This window comes from Rhinolophus sinicus, chromosome X, assembly GCF_036562045.2.
Source record: "Rhinolophus sinicus isolate RSC01 chromosome X, ASM3656204v1, whole genome shotgun sequence".
NCBI lineage: Eukaryota > Metazoa > Chordata > Mammalia > Chiroptera > Rhinolophidae > Rhinolophus > Rhinolophus sinicus.
In genome coordinates this window covers 9,679,324-9,703,765 of record NC_133768.1, presented here as the reverse complement: position 1 = coordinate 9,703,765, position 24,442 = coordinate 9,679,324, and the positions used below count along the sequence as shown (strand labels likewise).

Sequence of the window (24,442 nt, the reverse complement as noted above, 5' to 3'; positions counted from 1 at the left end):
TGACCACACACCAGACATCTGGCCTGTTTTCTGTTCTGCATTTGAACCAATCTTGGCACTTGCTGTTCCCTCTTCCTAAAATTATCATTTTCTTCCTCTTCCTACAGCCGGGTCATTCTCATCTTTTAGGTGTCTTCTTAAGTGACACACCCTCAGAGAAGTTTTCTTTGACCAATTTATCTAAATCCCCCCCCATGTATTAATAGTGATAATGACAGTAACATTTGTTGACTGAGGTAGCACTAACTATACGGTGAGCATCATTTTCAGTGTTTTACATGTTAACTCATTTACTTTTCACATAATAACCAGATGAGGTGGCACTACAGGTCCTCGGTCCTTATTCCAAACCTTTGGGGCTAGATGTGTTTTGGAATTCAGAATTTTTCAGACTTTAGAAGGTAATATGATGTGTGTCCCCCATATTATGCAATACTGGGCCTGGGACAGCATAATCACACACACATAAATGTGTTCAGTGAAGCACAGGATTGTCCACTCTCAGTAGGATTAGAAAAATAAAAAGGAAGACCTAGCTCATTCAGTTCAGGTCAAGGTTAGCCTCCAAATGAGTTCAGATCATGTCGTGTTTGCCATCAGCTGAGTTAGGAGCCAGCTTTCAGTTCGGGGATTTTGGAATCACAGACCTTTATTATTATCTCCATTTTACAGATGAGTCAACTGAGGCACAGAGAGGTATATGTACTCTGTACTCGACTGCCCTGCTAGGTTTCCTTCATAGCTCTTAGCACAATCAGAAATTATTTGCTCATAATTTACTGCTTATGATTTATGTACTTATTTCTTTAATGTCCATCTGCATGAGAATGTAAGCTTCAAGAGACCAGGGCTCTGTGTGTCCTCATGTAAAACAGTACCTGGCAGTTTACTAGTGCTCCATTATGTGTGCTACATGCATGAATGAATGACTAGTGAAATAAAGAAAAATACTTAAAAGAAAGCTCTCCTGGAAGTAGGTTCCCTCAGGCTACACCCCAATTCCCCAGGGTCATTCTCTGTTTCTTCCATTTGCCATGGGATTCCTCTGGGGAAAATTTTTTTTTTTTTAATTTTTATTGGGGAACAGTGTGATTTTCCAGGACCCATCAGCGCCATGTCAAGTCGTTTTCAATCTAGTTGTGGAGGAGGGCACAGCTCACTGACCCATGGGGGAATCGAACTGGAGACCTTGGTGTTATGAGCACCACGCTCCAACCACTGAACAAACTGGCCGCCCGGGGAAAGAGTTAAGAAGCTCTGCTCTTATAATGCCCAGTTCAAACCTGTCTTCTTCAAGAAGCTTCGTGGTATCAATCTGGACAGAAGTAATCACTCCTTCCTCTCATCTCCTATTGCACCAGTCACACATGAGGTTGTGAAAAGAACTCCGGATTGAGGGTTGGAAGAACTGGGTTCTAGTCTTGGCTCAGTAATTCACTATCTATGTACACTTCTGAGGTAGGCCCTGTGCTCAGGAGAAGACCCCCCGTACAAAAAAATGACAGACACAGAAACAACAATATGGGATACAGCAAGGATCCAGACAACCCTCCTGGACCAAGACAATGGGCCTAGACCAGAAAGTTCTCCAACAATTCCTTAGGTAGGAATTGTAGTAAGTATTTGTGAGAAATATTTTTTTTTTTTTTTTAAAGTCTGATTTAAAAAAAACATCAGGGGACTGGCCCAGTGGCTCAGGCAGTTAGAGCTCCATGCTCCTAACTCCGAAGGCTGCTGGTTCGATTCCCACATGGGCCAGTGGGCTCTCAACCACAAGGTTTCCAGTTCAATTCCTCGACTCCCACAAGGGATGGTGGGCTCTGCCCCCTGCAACTAAGATTGAACACAGCACCTTGAGCTGAGCTGCCGCTGAGCTCCTGGATGGCTTAGTTGGTTGGAGCGCGTCCTCTCAACCACAAGGTTGCCAGTTCCACTCCCGCAAGGGATGGTGAGCTGCACCCCCCGCAACTAGCAACGGCAACTGGATCTGGAGCTGAGCTGCGCCCTCCACAACTAAGACTGAAAGGACAACAACTTGAAGGTGAACAGCACCCTCCACAACTAAGATTGAAAGGACAACAACATGACTTGGAAAAAAAAAGTCCTAGAAGTACACACTGTTCCCCAATAAAGTCCTGTTCCCCTTCCCCAATAAAATCTTTAAAAAAAATCAGAATTCCACTCACTCGTATTCATTCTTTCATTTGACAAATACTTTTTGAATGCCTACTGGGGCCAGCAGACATGGTCTCTGCCCTTACAGAGTTCAAAATCTAGTGGTGGAGAGGAAAACTACACAGGATTTAAAATATGGAAAGTTAAGTATAGGGCAGTTGAGTACAGAGTACATATACCTCCCTGTGCCTCAGCTGACTCATCTGTAAAATGGAGGTAATAATAGAGGTCTGCAATTCCAAAATCTCCAAAATGAAAGCTGGGTCCTAACTCAGCTGATGGCAAACATGACATGATCTGAACTCATTTGGAGGCAAATCTTGACGTGAACTGAATGAACTAGTTCTTCCTGTTTTTTTTTCTTTAGTTCTTTCCAAATGCCGACACTTATACATGTGTAGCTTAATGGTATGTTTTTCTTATTCCATAGGGTGCTTTCTGATTCTCCCAATTAATTCTTTTTATTATCCTCATAGAGTCCAGAGATTGTTATATATCTCCCAGTACCTTTTTTCCCCTTTCTCTCATCTCATAGTGAGGATCTCCATTTGTAGCCAGGCATCTGGCACTCTGGAAAAAGATTGTATTTCCCAGACTCCTTTGCAGCTAAGCATGGCCATGTGACAAAGTTATAGCCAATGTGAAGTGAGAGTAAGTGAGACGTGCATCTTCTGGGTCATACCCTTAAACAGTAGACCTGTTCCCCTTCCTCCTGTCTATTTCCATCTAGCTTCTTGTAATATGGATGTTGTAGCCAGCCATCTTGGATAATGCAAATGAGGAAAATGTGCTAAGGATGATGGAGCAACAAGATAGATGATCCAGAGTATCCAGATCCTTGTATGACCTCATAGAGCAAAGCAGAAATAATGGCTCTGAACTGCTGACTTCCAGGAATTTATAAGAAATCATAAAATTGTTATGCTAAGCCAGTGTTAATTGGATTTTCTATGGCATTTTTCTATTTCTATTGGAGTTTCTATTTCTATTTTTTTTATTGGAAATTCTATTTCTGTTAGATTTAAACATTGCCTAATTGTAGCCAGTGTAGAATTTAGAACTGGGGAATAAATTGCTCCATGAGAGAACCTAAAATATGTGACATTGATGTTGTCAGTTTATGGGCAAGAAAGACTCAGCTATTGGGAGCTATGAAGCTGGCGATCCCTGTTATTCCATCCCAAAACACTTGACACAACTATCACCTATGCTTTCTTGGAAGGCAGAACACCTGCCAACTGTAACTTTTGTTGTCCTAGTTTTATTGAAATATAATTGACATATAACACTGTATTGGTTTAAAGTGGACAACATAATGATTTAAGGTACACATGTTGTGAAATGATTAGCATGATAAGTGTATTTAACATCGATCACCTCGGGTAATTATAATTTTTTTTCTGGTGATGAGAAATTTTACGATCTACTCTCTTAGCAACTATAGTCGTCTTACTGTACACTACCGCCCTAGAATGCCAGCTGTGACTTTACTCTTAGGGAAATGGTTTGGCAATACGGCTGATCCTTGAACAACATGGGCTTGAATTGCACGGGTCCACTTACACGTGAATTTTTTCAATAAATACACAGTTGGCCCTCTATATCCGCAGGTTTTGCATCTGAGGATTCAAACAACCGTGGATCAAAAACAGTATTTTCCATCTATGGATAGGAATCTGTATGTGTAGGGGGCCAAGTGTAGTTTCTATGTGGATTTTCAATTGTGCATGGGGTTGGTGCACCTAACTCTTGCATTGCTCAAGGGTCAAGTGTATTCATAATGATGATGTGCACTGACAGCTTCTCATTGTTTTTAGCAGTCTCATGGGAAAAATGAACCAGGGCTGTCGTTAGCCAGTCTGCAAGTGGGGATGAAAGGAAATACAGCTTTGGTAAGTGAGGTTTTCTTTGCCTGCAGCTTGAACTCTAAAGTTGATTAAGACGTCCTTAATTTGGGGCCTTGCGAGGTTGAAAAAGCCAACTGCTTTACCCTAAACTAAAGTACATGTAATGGAGAGAGTCAAAGTAGCAGCCTTAAGAGGACATAAGCACATGCTCACATGCAGTTTTCAAGCATTTTCTATTAATCATTTTCTAGCAGACAATGAAAGCCGGTCCAAGACAAAGAATCTGATTAAGAGTGCTGCCTTCCCCTTGACTCACACAGCCTCTAGGGAGTTGATTAAATTGAGAGAGAGGAGCACTGACAGAATAGAGAATCTTTAGACTTAAAGTTGTCTAGAGCTGCTCTGTCTCATATGATAGCCACCAGTCACAGGTGGCTATTTAAATTTAAATTAATTAAAAGTAAATGCAATTTTCAAATTCACTTTCCCAGTCACACTAACCGTATTTCAAGTGCTCAGGCTACATGAGGCTTGAGGTTATGGTATTTGAGCGTGCAGATATGGAACATTTTTTACTATTGCAGAAAGTTCTATTAGAGAGTGTTGGCCTAGACCAGGGGTTGGCAAACTTTTTCTGTAAAGGGCTGCATAGTAAATATCTTAGGCAAAATTGAGGATATTATGTGGGTGCTTAAATAACATTTAGAATGTAACTACAGTCTTAAAAACCATTCTTAGCTCACAAGCCATACAAAAGCAGGTAGCCGGACAGATTTGGCCCACAGGCTGTAGTTTGCAGTCCCCTGGTCTAGAAAAAAACATCTTAGGCTGTGTTATGCTTATACATGGAATGAATTCTAAGAAAATTCAACCCAAGGCTGCCAAATATTAGGTTTGGTGCAAAAGTAATTGCGGTTTTTTCAATTATTTTTAACCTTTTAAATTGCAATTACTTTTGCACCAACCTAATAGTAGAAGAAATATTGTCTGCAAAGCCTGTAAGTCAGTTCATATGCCACTAACTTCAACCAACAGCGAGTCTTCCAAGTGCCACAGAAGATTCACATTGAATGATCACAAATACTAAAGTTTTTCCAAAGATCAGAGTTTTAACAAGGGCACGAAAAGAAACCAGGAGGGCTTGGGGCCTCTAAAAGAAGGGCTGAAGTGGGAAGAGGGCTGCAGAAGGAAAGGAGAGGGTGTCGGAGGAAGCTCGTGGAAAGTGGAGCTGCAGAAGGACTCCTGCACAATCCATTTTCTCAGAAGAACTGTTCCCTTGAACATGAAACCCCAGTGAGAGCACGGAGCTCATTTGTCTCTCCTGGGAGCAAGAACAGCCAGAATGGGACTGTTGTTGGCCTATGCTCAATAGTTGAGCCCCAGCCCAACTGGCCCTTGCAATGCTATCCACCAGACCAGACGTCTCTTGGCTTTGCACACCAGCTGCACTGGAAACCCGGAACTCAGATACCAGCAAGTTTGCATTCCAAGATCCATGCCAAAGAGACGATTAACTGCAATGAGATAGTTGGGCTCTGATCGAGCAGGTGAGGAAAAAAACCTGACTCAATGAACAAAGCCTTTCTACATTTGTTATTTAAAGAGAAATAATACCTGTGAGACTTCCAAACTTAAAAGATACTCTTTTTTTAAAAATTTTATTAGTTTCAGGTGCACAAGACAAAGCAATACTTAGATGTTTATCATTTATATCCCGCACACTGTGTGATCCCCCCTCCCCCCATCCACTATCCCTCTGACATCGCACACAGCCATTACATTTCCACTGTCTCTATTCCTAATGCTGTACTCTGCTTCCTGTAACCATATACATACATATATATATATATATATATATATATATATATATATATATATATATATATATATATATGTATATATAAAATTATAGTTGGCATTCATTATTGTTCAGCTTCAGGTGTACAGTGCAGAGATCAGGCATCTACATCACCCCTGAGGTGGTCTCCCAAATGGGACACATGTCTTCTTGAGAAAATGATTGAAAAATGTTAAACGATCCTTTACTCCAATGGAAATTTCCTTAAGTGTGAACATTTCCCCTTTCAAACCATTGGGAATGACCTGCTTCAGACTGAAGCTGGGACCTTAGCTTCAACCAACGTTATTTTTAAATGTAAGAGTTCATTCAGTATTGAGCCAGGTCTATTTTGTAATTTGACATAAATAATCCACGTTATTTTGTTTTGCTTGTGTTTTTGGCAACGATCGCCTAAGGCATGCGTCTTTCAAGAACGTGATTTGTAAAATAGCATAATACACCATCACACAGGCCCAGCTTTGGTAATGAATCATAGCTAATTACACATGCAAACACACTGGGTAAATTTGGATGCTCAATTAGCGAGCTAATTATGGTAAATATGGGGATGTGTGATTTTGTATGCACAGGTGTTCTATTCTTTCAGCAAATCATCTCTTTTTGTTAAAATGGAAAATGTAGAATTCACATGGAACAGTCATCAGTCATTTGTGTTTTTGTTTTTTGTAAGGGCTGCTTTTTATCATGTATTTGTTATGTGCCAGATGCTGAGCTGGACACACTGTTTATATTACATCACCGAGCCCTGACAATGAAGTCAAAGAATATATAAATATTCCCGTTTTATTCATGAGGAAGCAGAGATTAGAGGGACCATTTTGAACCAAGATTCAACCTCCCTATTGACCAATCATCTTCAAGTAATTTCATATAGTGACAGCCAGTCACTTGATAGAATGTCTGTTTGCATCTTGGTTAATTTCCTTTGCAGTGAAAGGATTCTTGGCACTGTAATATTTTGATACTGTGCCAATCAGAGTTCTTAGAAGAAAAAGTTACAAATATTAAAAAAGTATCTTATGAGTTGAGTGGGACCACCTTAAGGGAAAAAGAGAAGAGACTTTTTAGGTGATACATTTCTTACGAATCACATCTGATGTCCAGCAACGAACCAAATTCCTCTGCTGCTAACTCTCGGAAGCTGTGTGTGTCTCTTGCACCCAGGACTCTGCTGCCAGGAAATCCATGGCGGAAACAAGAAGATGCAGGACAAGGGCCAATCAGGCCTAAAGGTGATGTGCCTGCCCACTATTCAGACAACAGTTTGAATAAACAACCCTTCAAAGTGGCAGAACGTATTCCCTTGGATGCACCATTTTTGTGGCAGGACTCGAGGCTGTATTCGGAATTGAATTCTCCTGATTTTAGATCCCTATTAGATTCCCACCAGAATGCCTGTGGTTGTGGAGCTGTGATGACTAATAGAAAAACACATTTACCAAGAAGTTTCTAACTTCCTGCTTTGCAGACAGTATTTTTACCTTCAAGATTTGGCAAGTTTGTAATAGATGTATGGATGCACTCCAAGGAGTTAGAAGGACAGATGGCAAGAGTGAGGAAGTGAGGTTAAGTGGTTTGCATCTTGCAAGGAGTTAGAGGAAGACCAGGATTAGTCTGACTTCTCATGTTTATTTTTTTCTGGGGGTGACCACCTTGTGAATTGAAAGCCAGATCAGGAGTCAGACACTCTGTCTAATGCAGAGCTACCGACTGAATTCTCCTAAACCTTGACTTTCTCATCTACACACTGTGGGGTTGAGCTAACTGACCTCAACACTCCTTTTCTATTGCAGTTATTCTATGATTCTGAGGGTTGGCCCAGAGCCCTCTGAAACTTATCAGTCGGGAGTCTTCCTAGACCCCAGAACCTCAGACCGCTGATGTTTCAAACTGGTCTAGGCAAAGCTTCCAACCACTATGAACGTAAGGATTTCACAGAAAGGGGGAGGAAAAAATCCTAGTATATCTTTTTATAATAATAAACATTGCATGTCTTCAGATAAAATTATTTTATTAGTTTTATTCAGCTCCCTGAAATAGTAAGAATGGGAAGAACTCGATGATGATCCCTCAATTTGGGGAAATGGTTACAAATGGAAAAACACCAGTAATGGAATACTGAATACATCTTTGAAAAAATATGGAAGAGCTATAGGTATTGACATGAAAAGCTGTGCAAGATATACTATTAAGCTGCAAAACATTAAAATGAATTTTTAAAGCACTATCACAATAACATATAGTATATAATCCCTTTACGATGTGTGTGTACATATATATACATGTGTATATATATGTATATATGTATACATATATATATATTTTATTTGTATTTGCAGAGAAAATCATGGAAGAACACATTAGAAACTTAACAGTGATTTCTTCTGAGCAGTGGTAAGAAGGCGCTTTTGCTGGGTAGGAAAGAAGGACTTCTATATGCTTCTCTACACTTGAGGTTTTCTTTTTTTATGAAGGATATGTGTTGCTTTTATTTAAACATTCTAAAAATTACAGATGAAGTAATACAACCTCATTGTAACAATGTGGAAGGAAATTGTGAAAAATGAAAAATTCAACAAGTATTTATTGATAGCTGCTATGTGTCAGGTACCTGCTTCTAAGTGTTGCATCACACCAGTGGACCAAATAGAAAAGATTCCTGCTCTTCTGCAGCTCATGTTCTTCAAATAATAAACTCAAAAATATATAACTGTAATAAATTATATGAGATGTCAAGTGATAAGTGTTATGGAAAAGAAGTGGGGCAGGGTGAAGGGGATCAGGAATGCAAGATGGCGTTGTGACTATAAATCAGGTGGTTTGGGTAGGCATCATTGAGAAGTGGACATCTGAGCAAAGACCTCAAGGAAAGGAGGCAGCTGGCCATGCACATCTACTAGGGGAGAAGCATTCAGGGCAGCAGGAAGAGCCTAATACAAAGGCCTCAAGGTGGAAATATGCTGGAACATTCATGAACATGGCAACAGGGCTTCTGTAGCTGGAACAGGGAGAGGAGAAGAATGATATGAGATGAAGTCAAAGAGGGAGGGCCCCCAGCCCTCCTGCCGAGCACCAAGGGCCTTGTCAGTCATTCCAAGGATGGTGGCTTTTACTCTGAGTGGCATGAGGATCCATTGCAAGTTTTTGAGCTGATGAGTGACACGGTCTGACTTAGATTTTAGAAGGATCATGCTGGTTGCTGCGTTGAGAAGAGACAATGAGGGGCAGGGGTAGAAGCATGGAGACCAGTCAAGAGGCTAATAAAGTAATTCAAGCAAAACATCCAGCTGGCAGGAATGGATGGAAGTGGTGAGAACTTGCCAAATCCTGGATATGTTTTAAGGTGAAGCCAAATAAAATATGACTTCAAAGTTCTTGGAAGAATGTGAGGAGAGGGATTAGAGACAGCAAATATTTCTGGGAAGTTTCCTAGCGGGGGTGGGGTGCGGGTTACAAAGACCCTGGCAGGCGTTCATAGGGACAGTAGCGTCAAAATAATTTATTTTAGGATGGCAGAAATAACAGCATGTTGTAATGCTGGTGAAAATGGCACACTTCAGGTCATAAAAGTAAAAAAAATGCAAAAAAACCATTAATAATAATGATGATGATGTAGGAGAGAAAAGAGAGAAGGCTGGAGCACTGACCCCAAGTAAGCGAGCAGGAAGGAGACCTAGTGCACTAGTGGGACGGTGGCCTTAGCTAGGAATATAGAAATTTCATCCTTAATGTAGGAGTCCACAAATTTGTTGACACATCTCCCATCCTCCTTTGAACCTGGGCAGGCTTTTGTGAGTGCTTTGAAGGACAGCATCAGCAGAAGTGATGCTGCTGGACTTCCAAGGCTAGGATGGAAAAGGTGATAGAGTTTCCACCTGACCTTGCACTCGTCCTCTCTCCATCTCTCACTTTCTCTCTCTCTCCACTTGCTTTGGAGTCCTGAGCCACCAGCCTTGTAAGAAGTCTGGTTACACTCCGGCCACCATATTGGAGAGACCACATGGAGACAGAGACACCTGAGCAGCCCCTGCTGCTCCAGCCCACAGCTGTTGAGTCTCCTAGCCCAGGAAGCAGACCTCAGAGAGTGAGTCTTCAGGTGAGTCCAGTCCCCAGGCACTGACTGCAACTGCATGAAAGACCTAGCACCAGAGCCACCTAACTGAGCCTAGTCAACCCCTGGACCCACAACACATACCAGCGTATGGTTTTTGTTTTAAGGCTATGCATTTTGGGGTGATCTGTTACGCAGTGCTAGCTAACTGGATAGGAGGTCATGCAGGACATATATGTCCAAAAGTTCTGTGTGGGTACACAATGAGAGGGAAATATGTGGAAGTTCTTTCCAATTGCCGCCATGCTCCCAGTGAAGTAGGAAGCAAGGTTAGCAGCTAAGAGTGAGGAGACAGCAGGAGGTGCTGGAGGTTCAAAGAGAGAGAAGGTGAAGAGAGAACTCTAGGAGGGTCAGGGAGCCACTGGATGAGGAAGTGGAGTGTTATTACCTGGTGGCAATAAGGAACCCCCCCAAAAAACTCCTCACCTTTCTGGATTTAATTTGCACTCCCCCTTCCAGTCTTTATCATACATTCTTTGCCTAGCCATTATCTGGTTCGATTTAATTATTAATAGTTTCTGCAAAAGTCTTCACAAATGGAAATTCATCTTGAGATGAGAGGAGGAATCCTTACTGTTATACTCAGTTAAGGGAGAATTACCTCTTCTTCCTCTGCTCACTCACCTAACCAAGCAGTCAGAAGGCCAGCATACTGGGCAACCCCTGTGGGCTACCCTGTGCCAAACTTCAGGGGACACCTCCATGCACTCAGCTGTCCCTCTGATATCTTTTCAAGATCACAGAGCAGATAAAAGCCAAGTTGCCTGAGTTGAAAAAGAAGTATTGGCATATGCACTTCTGGCGGAGGGAGTCCCGTGAACCAACTGGGGAAACAAGGGATTATGTCACGGCGGGGAGAGGCAGGTGGATGAGCTAGGTTGAACTAGAAGTGATGGCTGGCTGGAGAATAATAAGAAGGGACATGGAAGAGGCGAGGAGTCGGGGAGCAGTTGTTGGAAAACCTTACATTTGAATTCACTAACCTTTTGCCACGTTGATCTGGAACTGAATTGCTGGATAATTAGATGTGTATTATTTACATCCCCAAGGGGCCAACCAAGCACTGTGAATACGGGAAGTTACTTAAGTGCTATTTGTTTTATAGACCAAGCCTGCACTGGAAATTTCCCTAATAGATTTATGACCAAATATCCTCTTTTTGAAAATTTTGCAATACTTCTAATTATAGTCTAATCTCTGTAAACTGTAACTACCACAAATGCCAAAATCTTATTATACAACAAAAAAATTTAAGTACAGGAATATTACCCACTTACATTGAAAAAAAGACTTTTAATCATTTACTTCCTACGATTTTAGCTCAACAGACTTAGTTTTCAAAATAAAAGGATAAAATGATATAGTCTTACATAAATTAGGAATTCATCAGCTATTATGCATCACAACAGGTACCAAAGACCATATGATTTTAAAACTTATTTGACCTTATACCCTATTGCCTTGTTTTCCATAAACCATGAGTGGCACTTTTTCCTGTAAGGGACAGTTAGTAAATATTTTATGCTTTGTAGGCAATATGGTCTCTGTCACAACTACTCAACCCTTCAAGTAGTTTGCGTTGTAGTGCAAAAGCAGTTATAGTCAATATATCAACAAATACACAAACAATAAAACTATTTATGGACACTAAAATTTGATTTTAATATAACTTTTACACGTCAACAAATAGTATTCTTCCTTTGACTTTTTCAATCATTTAACAACATGAAAGATATGCAGAATCTAAAGAAAAGAATAAGTGAATGAACTAATCAGAGACAGTTTTGGAAACATGGAGGAAAAACAGAGGGTTGCTAGAGGGGCGGGGGAGTGGGGATAAAGGGAAGGTGAGAGGTTTTGAAAAATAGTCGGTAACCACAAGATGGTCATGGGGGTTTGAAAATTAATTTGGGGAACATACAGAGGGATAGTGGATGGGGGGAGGGGGGTTCACACAGTGTGAGGGATATAAATGATAAACGTCTAAGTTTTGCTTTGTCTTGTACACCTGAAACTAATAAAATAAAATTAAAATATTAGAAAAAAAACCAAAAAAAAAAACATTCTTACCTTGTGGGCTGTACAAAAACTGGTGACAGGCTGGATATGGCCCACAGTCATAATTTGCCAACCTCAGCCCTCAACTTTGGGGGGGGCTTCTAAGAGATAAATGGGGTACACAGGCCTCAGATGGCACCACTCATGCTAAAAGCCCATGATACCAAAACTAGATTTCATACCTGATCTAATTGCAGTTTAAACCTCTCCCAGAAACATCTTAACCAACCAGTCTGGAAATTTCTGGTCAAGCACCAGTAATCTGTCACGTAGGCCCTCTCTACCCCCTCCCCCCCACACACAGAAAGAAGAGTGAGCTGCATGATAAAAACCCTTCTGGTTCTCTTTCCCCCAAAGGAAAGACATGTAAACCCAAGAATAATCCTGCCTTTTCTTTTGTTACTATGTAGCTCCCTTGCCCTGCCCTTCTTCCTATAAAACTTCTCATTTTGTATAACCCCTGGGAGAACTCTTCTAGTTACTGGATGGGGTGCTGCCTGAGTCACAAATCACTTAATTAAAGCCAATTAGATCTTCAAATTTACTCGGTTGAATTTTGTTTCTCAACAAAAGACACTAGTTGGTTAATCCGTAATTATCGTTTTTAATTTCAGCACCATCTTCCAAATTTTTAAATAATCAGAATTGATTAATTTAGTCAATGGATTTGGATTCCTTATTACCCCTTGGTTTAGCCATGAAGAAATTTGCTGTAGTTAAGAGCAGAATAATGTTTTTATTTTGAAAATTGCTTAACTACTGTTACATTTCGACATGTTTCCTTCTAGTACTGATTTCCCCATTCCTGTATCTATTTCACATAGTGAGAAGCATTTTCAGAACTCGCTGGGTGGAGCTTTGTCAGTGCAAAGACTTGATTTAAAATTTTTGTTCTGCCACTTAAGAGCTCTCTCACATTGATGAATCACTTTACCTCATGAGTCTCAGATTTCTCTATTGTAAAATGGTTAGAATGCAGGGCTCTTTTGTGAAACTATTAAGAAAAATAGGTAACACATTTGTTCGTGTAAACCATCATCACAGATTAACCAACCTTTAGTTAGCATCTAGCACATGCATTAAAAACATCAGGAATAAACGATACTTACCAATTTCTAGCTTGTTTTCATTACCATTACATCATGAGTATTATGTTGTTCAGTATTATTTTTTAAAATGATTTGATGGTTACATAATATTCCATTTAATGGGTAGATCACAGTGAATGAACCCTTCCCCAACATGGGACATGAGAGATTCTCTTTGCCTTGCTGCACAGACTATCTTTGTAAATAGTTTGCCATATCCCTGATCATTTCTTTAAGAAGAGTTTCTAGAAGTAGAGTTTCCATATCAAAAGATCAGAACTATAACTATTAATCAGGTTGAATAATTTTCCTGTGCTTTTTTTTTCATGTCTCATAAAAGATCTACCAACTTCTCCTTTTGTCTTAAGAAGTAAGATAATCAAAGCCCCCAGTTACTGTGTATCTCCTGGGTAACTGTGTTCCAGGCTTGGTCTAGGTAGAGCACAGGGGTCTCCAACGTGGCTTCCGAAGCCAGGCGCCAATCGAGACCACTCAAGCTCCTTAACCTCCAGAAGCTCCAGATCCCTCATCAGTGCCTCCCAAGCCTGCTTTGGAAGCCAAAATAGGATCACAGACATCAAGCCCTCAGCATGAGGCTTGACATGTAGTAAGTGGTCAATAAATGTGAGCTCTCTTTATTATTATCAATCTTATCATGCCATCTCTCAGGGGTGAAGGCAGATGCAAAATGGGTTTGCATAAAAATAGACATCTGAATATCTAGGAAATGAAACTCTAAGAAGTTGTTTCCTCTGTCATGTAATACCCCCACGGTTAACTATTCGTTAGACTTTAGACACAAAGTGAGCCTTGGTGTCAACGTTCAGATTTAGAAGTCAGAGTGGGTTCCTAGTGAATGTGCTCTATCATGTCTGATTTGGGTGACAAAATAATTTCGGAAAAAAAGCCACTGATGTCTTTTGCTGATTAATATTTGGCATACCGAATAACTCACACTGCTTGCAAAGGACTTGAATATACACTCTGTCATTTGAGCCTCACAATGGCCCTACAATGCAACTGGAGATGTATTATAATGCCCATTTTATAGCCAGAGAAATTGAGTTTCAGAGGGCTTGGGTGATAGGCCCAAGGTCCCCCAGCTAGTGACAGATCAGCACTGACAAAGACTCGCTGCTTAACTAAACTTCAGTCAGGCTCCTCAGAGCGACTTTTGGGTATCTGTGCCCATCTGTGTAGTTTTAGCATGAATCCTGCGAAGTCAGTTTAACGAGAATTTCTCACCCTTGATATCTGATCAAAGACCTCAAAGATGAGTCCCCTGCCACCCCCCAAGTGATGTCTGATCTCCTTGTCCTGTTTTCAGCAAGAGTCTTGGCAAATAAGTTCATCCTGAATCCTCCCAGCCTTGATGTTTCCTCCTAGTAACTTTCCATCCACCGACCCTCACTCTGCTCAACAGCTGTAAATCCCCACTTGTCCTTGCTGTATTTGGAAGTGAGCCCGGTTTTATACCGAGTTCTCTTTTCCCCTATTGCAATAGTTCCTGAACAAAATCTGTTTTTCCATCTTTCACTACTACCGCCCAGCTCTGGTTTTCTTTGATAGCACGCAAGCCCAGGTTTCCTGCAATCCTGGTCCTATGTGCTCTCCTATAGCATACTTGCTCAGATGACACCATACACCGGAAAGGCACAAAGTAACTTCAGTGATTTATAGGGTTTGAAAGCCAAAAACACAGAGGGAAAAAATTGGACCCACAGAAACTATTTCCCCAGTTCAAACATCAGCCCCTCCTCACTGCAGCACATGTTTATTCTTGTGGGAAATTGGACAGAACACTGGCTACTCTGAAATTATGAAATACCCTCATGATTAATCATGATTATGAATTATCACAAATAACTTTCCACCAGCAAATAACCAAAGTGCAGGTTCTTAAAACATCGCTCTTGCCAGCTGGTTTCAGTTCTTCTCTCAAAGATTACAGATAACACTTTTTAGGGATCTCTTAGCTGTTCTTACCATTTTTAGTCTTCTTCCAAAATGGACAGAGGTCTGGTTGAAGAGAGCAGAGCAAGAGAGGCAGCAAGGTCAGCCAGAGATGGGCCCCATAGCATCAACTAAGATAAAGAGAAAACATCAAACTTTACATTTCAAAACCACAAAGTATTGTAGCTTCAGAACACGCTGGGAACATTGCTTTAAAAGGTGCTGTTGAAAACACCTATTAATAGTATTTACTTCCTCAAACTTATACAGATTAGAGACACACTCCAGAAAACCATTTCTAATATTATTAAAAGTCTGACTTTATCTTCGAAGAACTGACATTTTACACTACCCAAATTCTTCTTTAGAGTCTAAAAAGCATGATTTGGGTTCCCTCTCACCCTTCCCTGCTTCCTGAGAACAGCTCATACATCTAGTTACTTAAATCATCTCAATTTGTCCCGATGTTTAAAATACCTTTATTGATTGCATGGAGCGATTCTATACCTGGAGTCTTCTGAGATGAAGAGATGCATGGGCTGCAGGAGGTGTAGTCACAGAGACTCCAGCCTACCAGCCCTGGAGTTTCCAAGTGCAAAGACAAGGTTGGCGGGTAGGAGGAGGAGCGTGACTATTCAAGCCACCCAACACACGAGGTTTGCAGAAACACCAGGTTCCTCTTATTTCTACCCCCGTAACTGGGGCAAGGTCTTGTCTAAATCCAGACCACGTGCTGGACTCATCTTCCTTTTTCACAGGAGTTTCTCAACCTCAGCACTACTGACATTTTTCGCGTGATAATTCTTTGTTGCACTGTAGGATGTTTAGCAGCATCCCTGACCCATACCCACTGGATGCCAGTAGCATTACCCCTTCCAGCTGTCATAATCACAGATGTCTCCAGACGTTTCAAAATATCCCCTGGGGGGCAAAAGTGCTGCAGGTTGAGAACAGCTGTTCCACAGAAATCTTAGAGATGTGTTTAAATTGACCTTGTTCTGTTTTAGACCCAGCTGAAAGGGACTGTGGGTTTTAAGCAGTGGCAAACCTTCCAGTTGGTTCACTCATTTTGGTTAAAAGAGGTCAGCTGTACTTGCAGTCTAGTGTCATATAAAGCCTTGCTTCTCAAAGTGGGGTCCCCAAGACAATTCTTCCCTTCCTAATTATTGGGGCCTTTTGTAGGTAAAGTCACAATATCTATAGTTATGTTCTAAAGTTCTTTAGTTCATCTAGTCGACCTGGAGAGATTTTTGAAAAATGAAGTTTGGTGTGGGGGAAATCAGCTGATAATGATCACGGTTAATATACTCAATTGAAAAGCCACTGGTGCCCCAGATCCACATTGTTTTAACTGCTTTATATGTATTATCTCATTAAATACCAAAAAAGAAGTAAACATCTTATTATCTTTTTTTTTCTTTTTTCTTTTTATACAAGCAATGGAATTAATGCAGAAAAAGTAATGGACTTTCTCCAGGTCATATACCACGTGAGTGATATTCACACAGGCAGTAAAAATCAATCACCTTCTTATCAAACCACTTTGCTATGGCAACCACTTGTTAAAATCAGTAGCCTTCTCACATATAAACAACAATTGATCCAGACTGGTACTAGAAGCAGAGATCCCATTGAAAACAGTAACAGAACTATGAAATACTTGGGAAGAAAACTGACACGAAATGCTTAGGAATGAAGGAGGTGGCAGGAGGGTGGGAGGCTATCACGCCTTACCTAGCAGGCTTCGAGCTTGCCATTTCTTCTCCAAATCCCCTCGCCACGCCTTTCCACCCTGCTCTGTGTCCGAGAATGCTGAGCTGTCTAAGAACAGAAACAGCTGGCAGACATCTGGTGGGGTATGGCCAATGGAGGGACAGGTCAGAGCACTTATCCCCTTGGCTCCTTGCCCCCCTTTCTGAGGCTGTGGGTTGGCTTAGACCCTCTAATGAAGTTCTTATCAGGTGATGCTCTCCTAATGGCCACTCTTCCCAAATTCCACTAACTGTTCCTTCCCCTTGCCGTTTCAGGCCTGGGGTTGTAGAGTCCTCCTGGAGCGCTGCTATACCATCCTTTCTAATTTCCCTAAATCCTGTCCCCACTGTCATTAATAGTCACTTTGCTAAACATCCATTTCTAACTTTGAGTGTGCCACCTGTTTCCTATCAGCACACTGGAGGACACACAGGAGATGTAAATAAATGAAGAGAAATGTATCGTTATTAGAGCCAGAGACCACAACACTATAAAAAATGGAAATTTTGCTTAAATTGATTTGTCATGCTGTGCAATTCCAGTCAAATACCAACAGGATATCATGGGTAACTTGCCAGATTGATTCTCAATTCAGGGACATTTTGGAAGTCAGTTGGGCATTCTTGTTGGGCACAAAGACTGCAGCTATGTTATCCATAAATGTCATCTCCTTTCCTATGGTAAAGGGCACATCACTAACTATTGGATATACAAATGAGGCATTGGAGCTGACGGGGTTAAGACCACTTGTAGGAATGATCAGGCAATTTCTAAAAGAAAATGTAACAAGGGGAGGATTTCTCTTCCAGATCTATAAAGGCAACACAATGCCTACAATGGCATCGTACCAGCACATCAATGAAAGAGAGCAGATACCAAAATTAAGTAAAAGCACACATGGGACATTAAAGTCACATCAATGACAAAAGGAATTTTAAAAGTGTTGGGCAACTGGCTGAAGTTTAGAAAAAATTAAGCTCTAGTCCTACCATGTTTCTTACACCAAAATTAATTTCATATGATTCAAAAATTTAAACGTAAGACATTGAACATTAAAAGTATTAGAAGAAACCATAGATGAATATTTTTATAATCTTGAAGTGGGAAAGTCTAAATACGACAACAACCAACATAAAACAGTGACAACCCGAGAGTCTGAAAGAAAACAGAAAAATTTGATCACTTAAAAACAAATCTATTACTAGACTTATTGCAGTGATCACTTCGTAAGGTATATAAATGTCTACCCACTATGTTGCACACCCGAAACTAACACAATATTGTATGTCAACTGTAATTGGAAAATACATTTAAAAAATCTGTTTACTTGCCTATAAAGTGAGGAATGAGGTTGTGTGTGATCAGTAAAGACATATTCAGGTTTTATGTGGTAAGATCCTGAGAGATTATGATACTACGCATTTAGCTTATTGATTATTCTTTTTCTCGTTATTTATCTTTGATTCATATCTCCTAGCTACTCAATGATATTACAAGCCCCTCGAGTTAAGAATGCATTGTCCCCAGCATCTTGTTAATAGTAGGTGCTTAAAAAATCACTCTTTATGATGATAAAATGAAAGTGATCTGATCATGAAATAAGAACAATTCAATCAATGAGGTCAATTTTGGGAGGAAGATCATTATTCAAATTGATCAACTGAAGTGACAAGTCATCTGATTCGTTTCACTAGCTGTATGAATGTAAAGAAGTGCAACTTGTCTAGTAGTCAAGGGTAAATAAAGCCTTTTGTTTTCTTATTTATTTTTCAATTATAGTTGACCTTCAATACTATATTTGTTTCAGGTATTTAGCATAGTGGTTAGACATTTAAGTAACTCACGAAGTGATTCCCCAACTACTCTAGTACCCACCTGGCACCATACATAGTTATCACAATATTACTGACTGATCTCGGAAGCCGATTGTTTTCTTATTCAAAAGAGTCTAAGTCCTTCTTAAATCAAGGTGGTGAATTCATAGCAGAGTGGTTATTGATTTTCTACCAACTGATATTATATCACTCTATTTTAACTTCAAGTACATTAACAGCCTGTTTAAAAATCTTTTTCTTCCCAACTTTATTTTGAAAACTTTCAGATACATAGAAAAGTTGAAAGAATTGTACGATGCAGCCTGAAGGCCTGCTGCTTAAGTGCAACGACTGTTACCAGTGAGCTACCTCGCCATTACCTTTGTATGTGGGTGTAGTGTATGATTTTCTTACCATTTGAAACACAAACAACATGACTTTTTACCCCAAACACTTAAGTCTACATCTCCTAAAATAAGAGAGTTAACAGTAATCGCACATCACCTCACATCAATTTTACATTCAAATTTCCCCAATTTGTCCCCAAACCATCTTTTATAGCATTGTTTTTTTCTGATTCAGGAGCTACTCAGTGTTCACACAATGAATTTGTTTATGTCTCTATAATCTCTTCATAATCCTTCTTTATATAAAAACTTTTTAAATGTATATTACCCCCCTAAAGGTGACTTTAAGCTCTGTTCCAAAAATGTTCTCCTAAATGGCAGACCTGTATTTTCAGTTATATGCTGGACTGTTTCATATGTACAAAGAGGGCCATAGTCTTCTAGAACACAGCCCTAAGGATTTGAAACATTAATGTCTAAGAGCTGAAAAAAGTTTGAAAGAAAAAACTAACACTGCCATTTAAAAGCTACAAGAATTTTCTGTCTCCTTATATAGATCAAGGCAGTGAAATTCGTTTTATTCTTTGTTCCTTTTGAGTCTCTCTCTCTCTCTCTCTCTCTCTCTCTCTCTCTCTCTCTCTCTCTCTCTTTCTCTCTGTTTCTATTCTCTCTCTGAAAACATTTTGAATGGGGCTTTTAGTTAGGCAAATATAAGGCAAGGCAATAGCCTTTTAACTTTTTCTTTAATTTTAATAGAAATCATAAGGTAAGAACTCTTATATATAGTAAATAGAAAAAAGAAACAAAGGAAGGGAGATAGATTGAATGGGGCTTTTAGTTAGGCAAATAAATAATATATTTCATAGAGAATATATATTCATGTGGTATACAAATATGTATGTATAATACATATTTGAATGGGGCTTTTATAATACATGCATATATTATACATACATATATGTATGTATAATATATATTATACATATTATACATACATATTATATATATATGTATTTAGAGACAGAGAAAGAGAGAGGAAGAGAGATTGCGGTGTCAGGGGTCCCCCAAACCATCCCTAGGTTTAGTGATTTACTAGGAGGATTCATAGGACTCAGCATATAGTTTACGCAGAGGTATAATTCATTCCAGTGGAAGGATACAAACCAAAATCAGCACAGGGAAAAGGTACACGGGGCGATGACCAGAGGAAACCAGGTGCAAGCTCAGGTTGCACGGAATTTCCCCAGCAACCAGTTGAGAAAACACATACAAAATGCTGTCTACCAGGGAAGTTCATTAGAAGACTCAGCACCCAGGGTTTTTATTGGGGGCGGTCACGTAGGCACCGTTTGCCTAACACGTACCACAATCCCAGACTCCCAGAAGGAAAGCAGGTGTTCAGCATAAATCACATTGTTGACAAACAGTTTAGCCACAGTGAGCCACTCTTACTAGTCCTGGGAATGGTGGGAACCCACTAGAAATCCAAGTTCCCAGATGCCAGTCAAAGGCCAACCTAGGAAGCCGGCCTTAAGGACAGCAGTCTCAGGCCTGCTACGTTAACTCTTTTCTGCACAGATACATACATACGCACATACCCAGATGGATACAGAGTAAACAAATCTTCCACTCTCCCTACGCACCATCCACTCAATTCCACCCAAGCGCCATCCTCACCGGAAACCACTGTCATGAGTTCTGTACTTCTCTTTCCAGCGTTTCCTTCTATTCTTCTCCCCCTCCTTTTTTACTTTGTCAGCATACCCTGTGTTCCTCACTTGCTTTTTTCATGTGAAGTTCCTTCTACACCTCTGTCTCAGGGGCATCCTTCTTTTCTCACAGCTAGAGAGTGTTTCATTGTCTGGATATTCCAGTTTACTCAACCATCTTCCTATTGATGGGCACCTGGGTTGTTTCCAATCTTTGGTAGAACAAGCAATAATGCAATGACTGACCTTGAACCTGTAAAATATTATCTGCTGAAGAGTTAGTTGTGGCCCCAGTGAACTTCCCAGTCTGAGTGATGACGCAGCAGATGGCCACATTGTCGGCTTAGCCCCCTGCAGGTTAGTTAGCTCAAGAGAAATTATTGGATGAAGAGGACAGAGTTCTATTTATCTTGTGAGGACGGGCCTCTCATGGGCTGGGCTGCCTCATAGTTGGGTTTTCTAACCCTCATTACATTTCTTTTTTTTTCTCGTTATGGTCGGAATAAGGATCAGGAACAACTTTTGGTGGGTAGTTAAGGTTTAGTGTACGGTTTCTAAATTTGACAAACTGGGACATGCTTATACTAAAAAAATTATTTGTTGTTTATCTGAAATTCCAATTTAATTAGGCATCCTGTATTTTATCTGGCAGCCCGAGTTTAGTGTCATGTAAATCTAGAGATTTAAACATTGGCAAACTCTTGGGATTAAGTCTCTGAAAGGCCAGACTTGAGCCAGCAACCACAATGGTGGTTGAACAAGTACAGAGCTGGAGACAGAAGGGCAGGTGTGAGTCCCAGCTCTGCCATTTGACTTTGGCACGGACATCAACGGGGTTCAGTAGACACTTAGCATCATACATACTCTCCTATAGGGTATGGGAACCCAACTAAATCCCTTAAGCAAATTGCTCCAGTCCACCTAATGCTGGGCTCCAAGCATGGGACAGTATAACATCTTACTGTTGTTTATGCAAGATGCTTGATTTGGGTGAGTTTGTGACTGAGAGCTAGGTATTAACCCCACTGCTTCTCCAATTTCTGCTGGCTGTTTCCACTCTTGGATGCTGAAAGTCAGGATCTGCTTGATGAAAAGGAGAAAAGACTTTAATGGTATTTTTATAGCAAGTTTAAAGGTAGATACAACTATGAACGTTTTTCAAATAATACTCTTTACTAGAAATTTGCAGATGCCGTGAGCCTGCTCTTTGTGACACATGGAAATAGAACACAGGCTAGATAGTTTCTTCATATGCACTGCATTTTTAGCATTGTAAAGCCCCATGCTACAATTAAACTTGTCTTTGGTTTCTCATTGCCCCCTTTAAACTTAACTGTGAAGCACCTCTCTGCTTATTCCTGTAAGTTTCATTTTACCTTGAAATGAAAGTGTTCTGAAGCTGTCCTTGACAGGATATGCAAATTCATGTAACAAAAACCTTCTTTTGTGTTGAGGACTGAGCCCACGTAAGTATCATAAGTATTGGAGTTTACCAGATGAGTCCAAAGGGTCAGATGCTTTGAAAAAAAGGCCCCTGATGCAAATAATAGAGTAGATGACTTGGTTAAAAAGAGGAAAGGCTATTTATGGATGTAATGGTCTCCAAGCTGTCTGCCTGCTGCCTTGAAAAATCAGAAGCAGTTTTGCCAGGTGGGCATTACAGAGAATCTATCCTGCCATCTGGTTTTCATAAACCCATAAGTAAATTCATTAATAGAGGTACAGTGGAAAGAACACTCTTTCGGGTTTGAGAGACATGGCTTTCTAACAAAAATGTTAGCTCACACCTGTACATTCCTTCATCCTGTTTATGAGTCCACTGAGTCAGAAGCACCACTACTTGCAAAGCTGACGAATAAAATACCTGCGAGGTAGCTAGTGTTAAAACCTGATTTGCCCACAAAGAAGCTGAGACTCCAAGAAGTCATATATCTAGTCATATGCAAAACTGGGTTACAAGTCATGTTTTTTTCACTCTACCGCCCATGTTCTTTCTGTGTCATCTAATCAGATAGGACCTCAGCAATTTAACCAGATAATAAGTAAAAGTCCTTTTTGAGTTTATGAGTCTAAAGATTTATTTTCCATATTTGATGCCAGTATTCCTATCAGACGCTGTCATGTTTCAATTATCTATTGCTGTGTGATAAACCACTCCAAAACTTAACAGCTTAAGACAGCAACCAGTTTATGTATTCATCGTTCTGTGGGTTAGCGGGGGCTCTGCTGGGTTGCTCTACTGTTGGTCTCAGTTGGGGTCTCCCATGAGGTTGCAGTCAGATGGCTTTGTTCACATGGCTGGTGCCCCAGTGGGGAAGGTTGGACGGCTGTGACCTCTTGTTCTTCTCCTTTCCACGTGGCTGGCTAGCTTGGGCTTCTTTTCATGGTGGTTAGATACTATGAGTGAGCATTTCAATAGAGACAAGCCCAATCAATGTACAAGCGCTAGGAAGTCCTTGCATCATCCTTGCTAATGTCCTATTTATTGGTCAAACCCAGAGTCAATAAGGGAGGGCACTCTGCACGAGCATGAATATTGGAAGCCATGTTTCACTGGGAACCACCCAAATAATGGTCAGTCCACAACTTGTGATATATACGAGAGAGGTAAAGGGATTAGTAATTTAAGCCAAGATCCATTTGTTTCAGATGCCTGGAAGGATACTGGATTTAAAACATAATACTTTAGACTACTAGACAGCCTCTAAAAGTCACATATTAGAATACTGAATGACATGGAGAAAAATAATATGCTAAGTGTAAACAAAAATGGTTTTACAGCAAATACGTGTTTGGTTATATGCTACACTTCTAGCCATTTTTTTTAAAAAATTACTTTTAGCCATTATTATTGCCAAGTAATTATCAACTTTTTTCATTTCTTGTCCTGTATTTACCAAAATTTCTTCAATGGATATATATTATTTTATAATTAGTAATAAAGTATTTTTATAATTAAAGAAAAAAGATAAAAACATTGCTGTAAGAGGTGATAGATTAACAAGGCTGGGTATATCTATATAATATTCATATTACTATATTACTTTATAGATCCTATAAAGGAAAATATTTGCAGTCAGTAAAATAACATTCTTACAGAAATGCAAATAAAACAACATCCCAGTATTTTTAAATTATCAGATTGGAACAAAGGGGTTAAAGATTGTCCATTTATAGCGTAGTGACTTTGAGTGGGAGTGCAAATTGATACAACCTTTCTGGTGAGCAATTAAAATATACCGAAATTTAAAATGGGCATTGCTCTTACAGAGCAATTCTACATGTAGGAATTCTAACTAAGGAGGAAATGTTTTTAAATTCACCAAAGTGTAGGCGCTGACTTGTACGGATTTGGGGAATTAATGATGGCGCTTTGTTTTTGTATACACTTTTCTTTGCTCTTTTGCTTTCTAAATATAGTGTCCCAAAGCTGATCCACTTACACGTTGGGAGGAGACAGCAAACCTTGAGAGCTTCATGACCATGACCTTAAACCGGAAGTTCTCAATCTTGGCTGCATGTTGGAAAGGGATCATGATGCCTGGCACCCAAAAATTCTGATTTCACTACTCTGGGGTGAGGTTGGAGTGATGGGAGTTTTCAATGCTGCTCAACTGATTCCAATTGACAGACAAGCTTGAGACCAACAGGAACAGAAGCTCTCTTGACTGACCTCTGTTTAAAATCTGATTGGTTAACCTGCATTCTCCTTTCCTTCTGTAAATAA

General features: G+C 40.1%; 1 protein-coding gene across 4 annotated transcripts in view; it reads right to left on the bottom strand.

Moving 5' to 3' along the window:
* Positions 1 to 24,442, bottom strand: part of TLR7 (toll like receptor 7) — a 33,330-nt gene that overhangs the window by 7,848 nt on the left and 1,040 nt on the right. The window contains exons 1-2 of one of the 4 annotated variants that reach the window (XM_074323538.1): positions 16,828 to 17,956; positions 15,127 to 15,224 (exon numbers count right to left, since the gene is read on the bottom strand). In XM_074323538.1, the coding sequence (XP_074179639.1) occupies positions 15,127 to 15,129 (3 nt within the window). In that variant the 5' untranslated portion in view covers positions 15,130 to 15,224; positions 16,828 to 17,956. Of the gene's footprint in view, positions 1 to 15,126; positions 15,225 to 15,570; positions 16,806 to 16,827; positions 17,957 to 24,442 lie in introns of those variants that run through there. The other 3 variants (XM_019746340.2, XM_074323536.1, XM_074323537.1) reach the window with 3 other exon arrangements.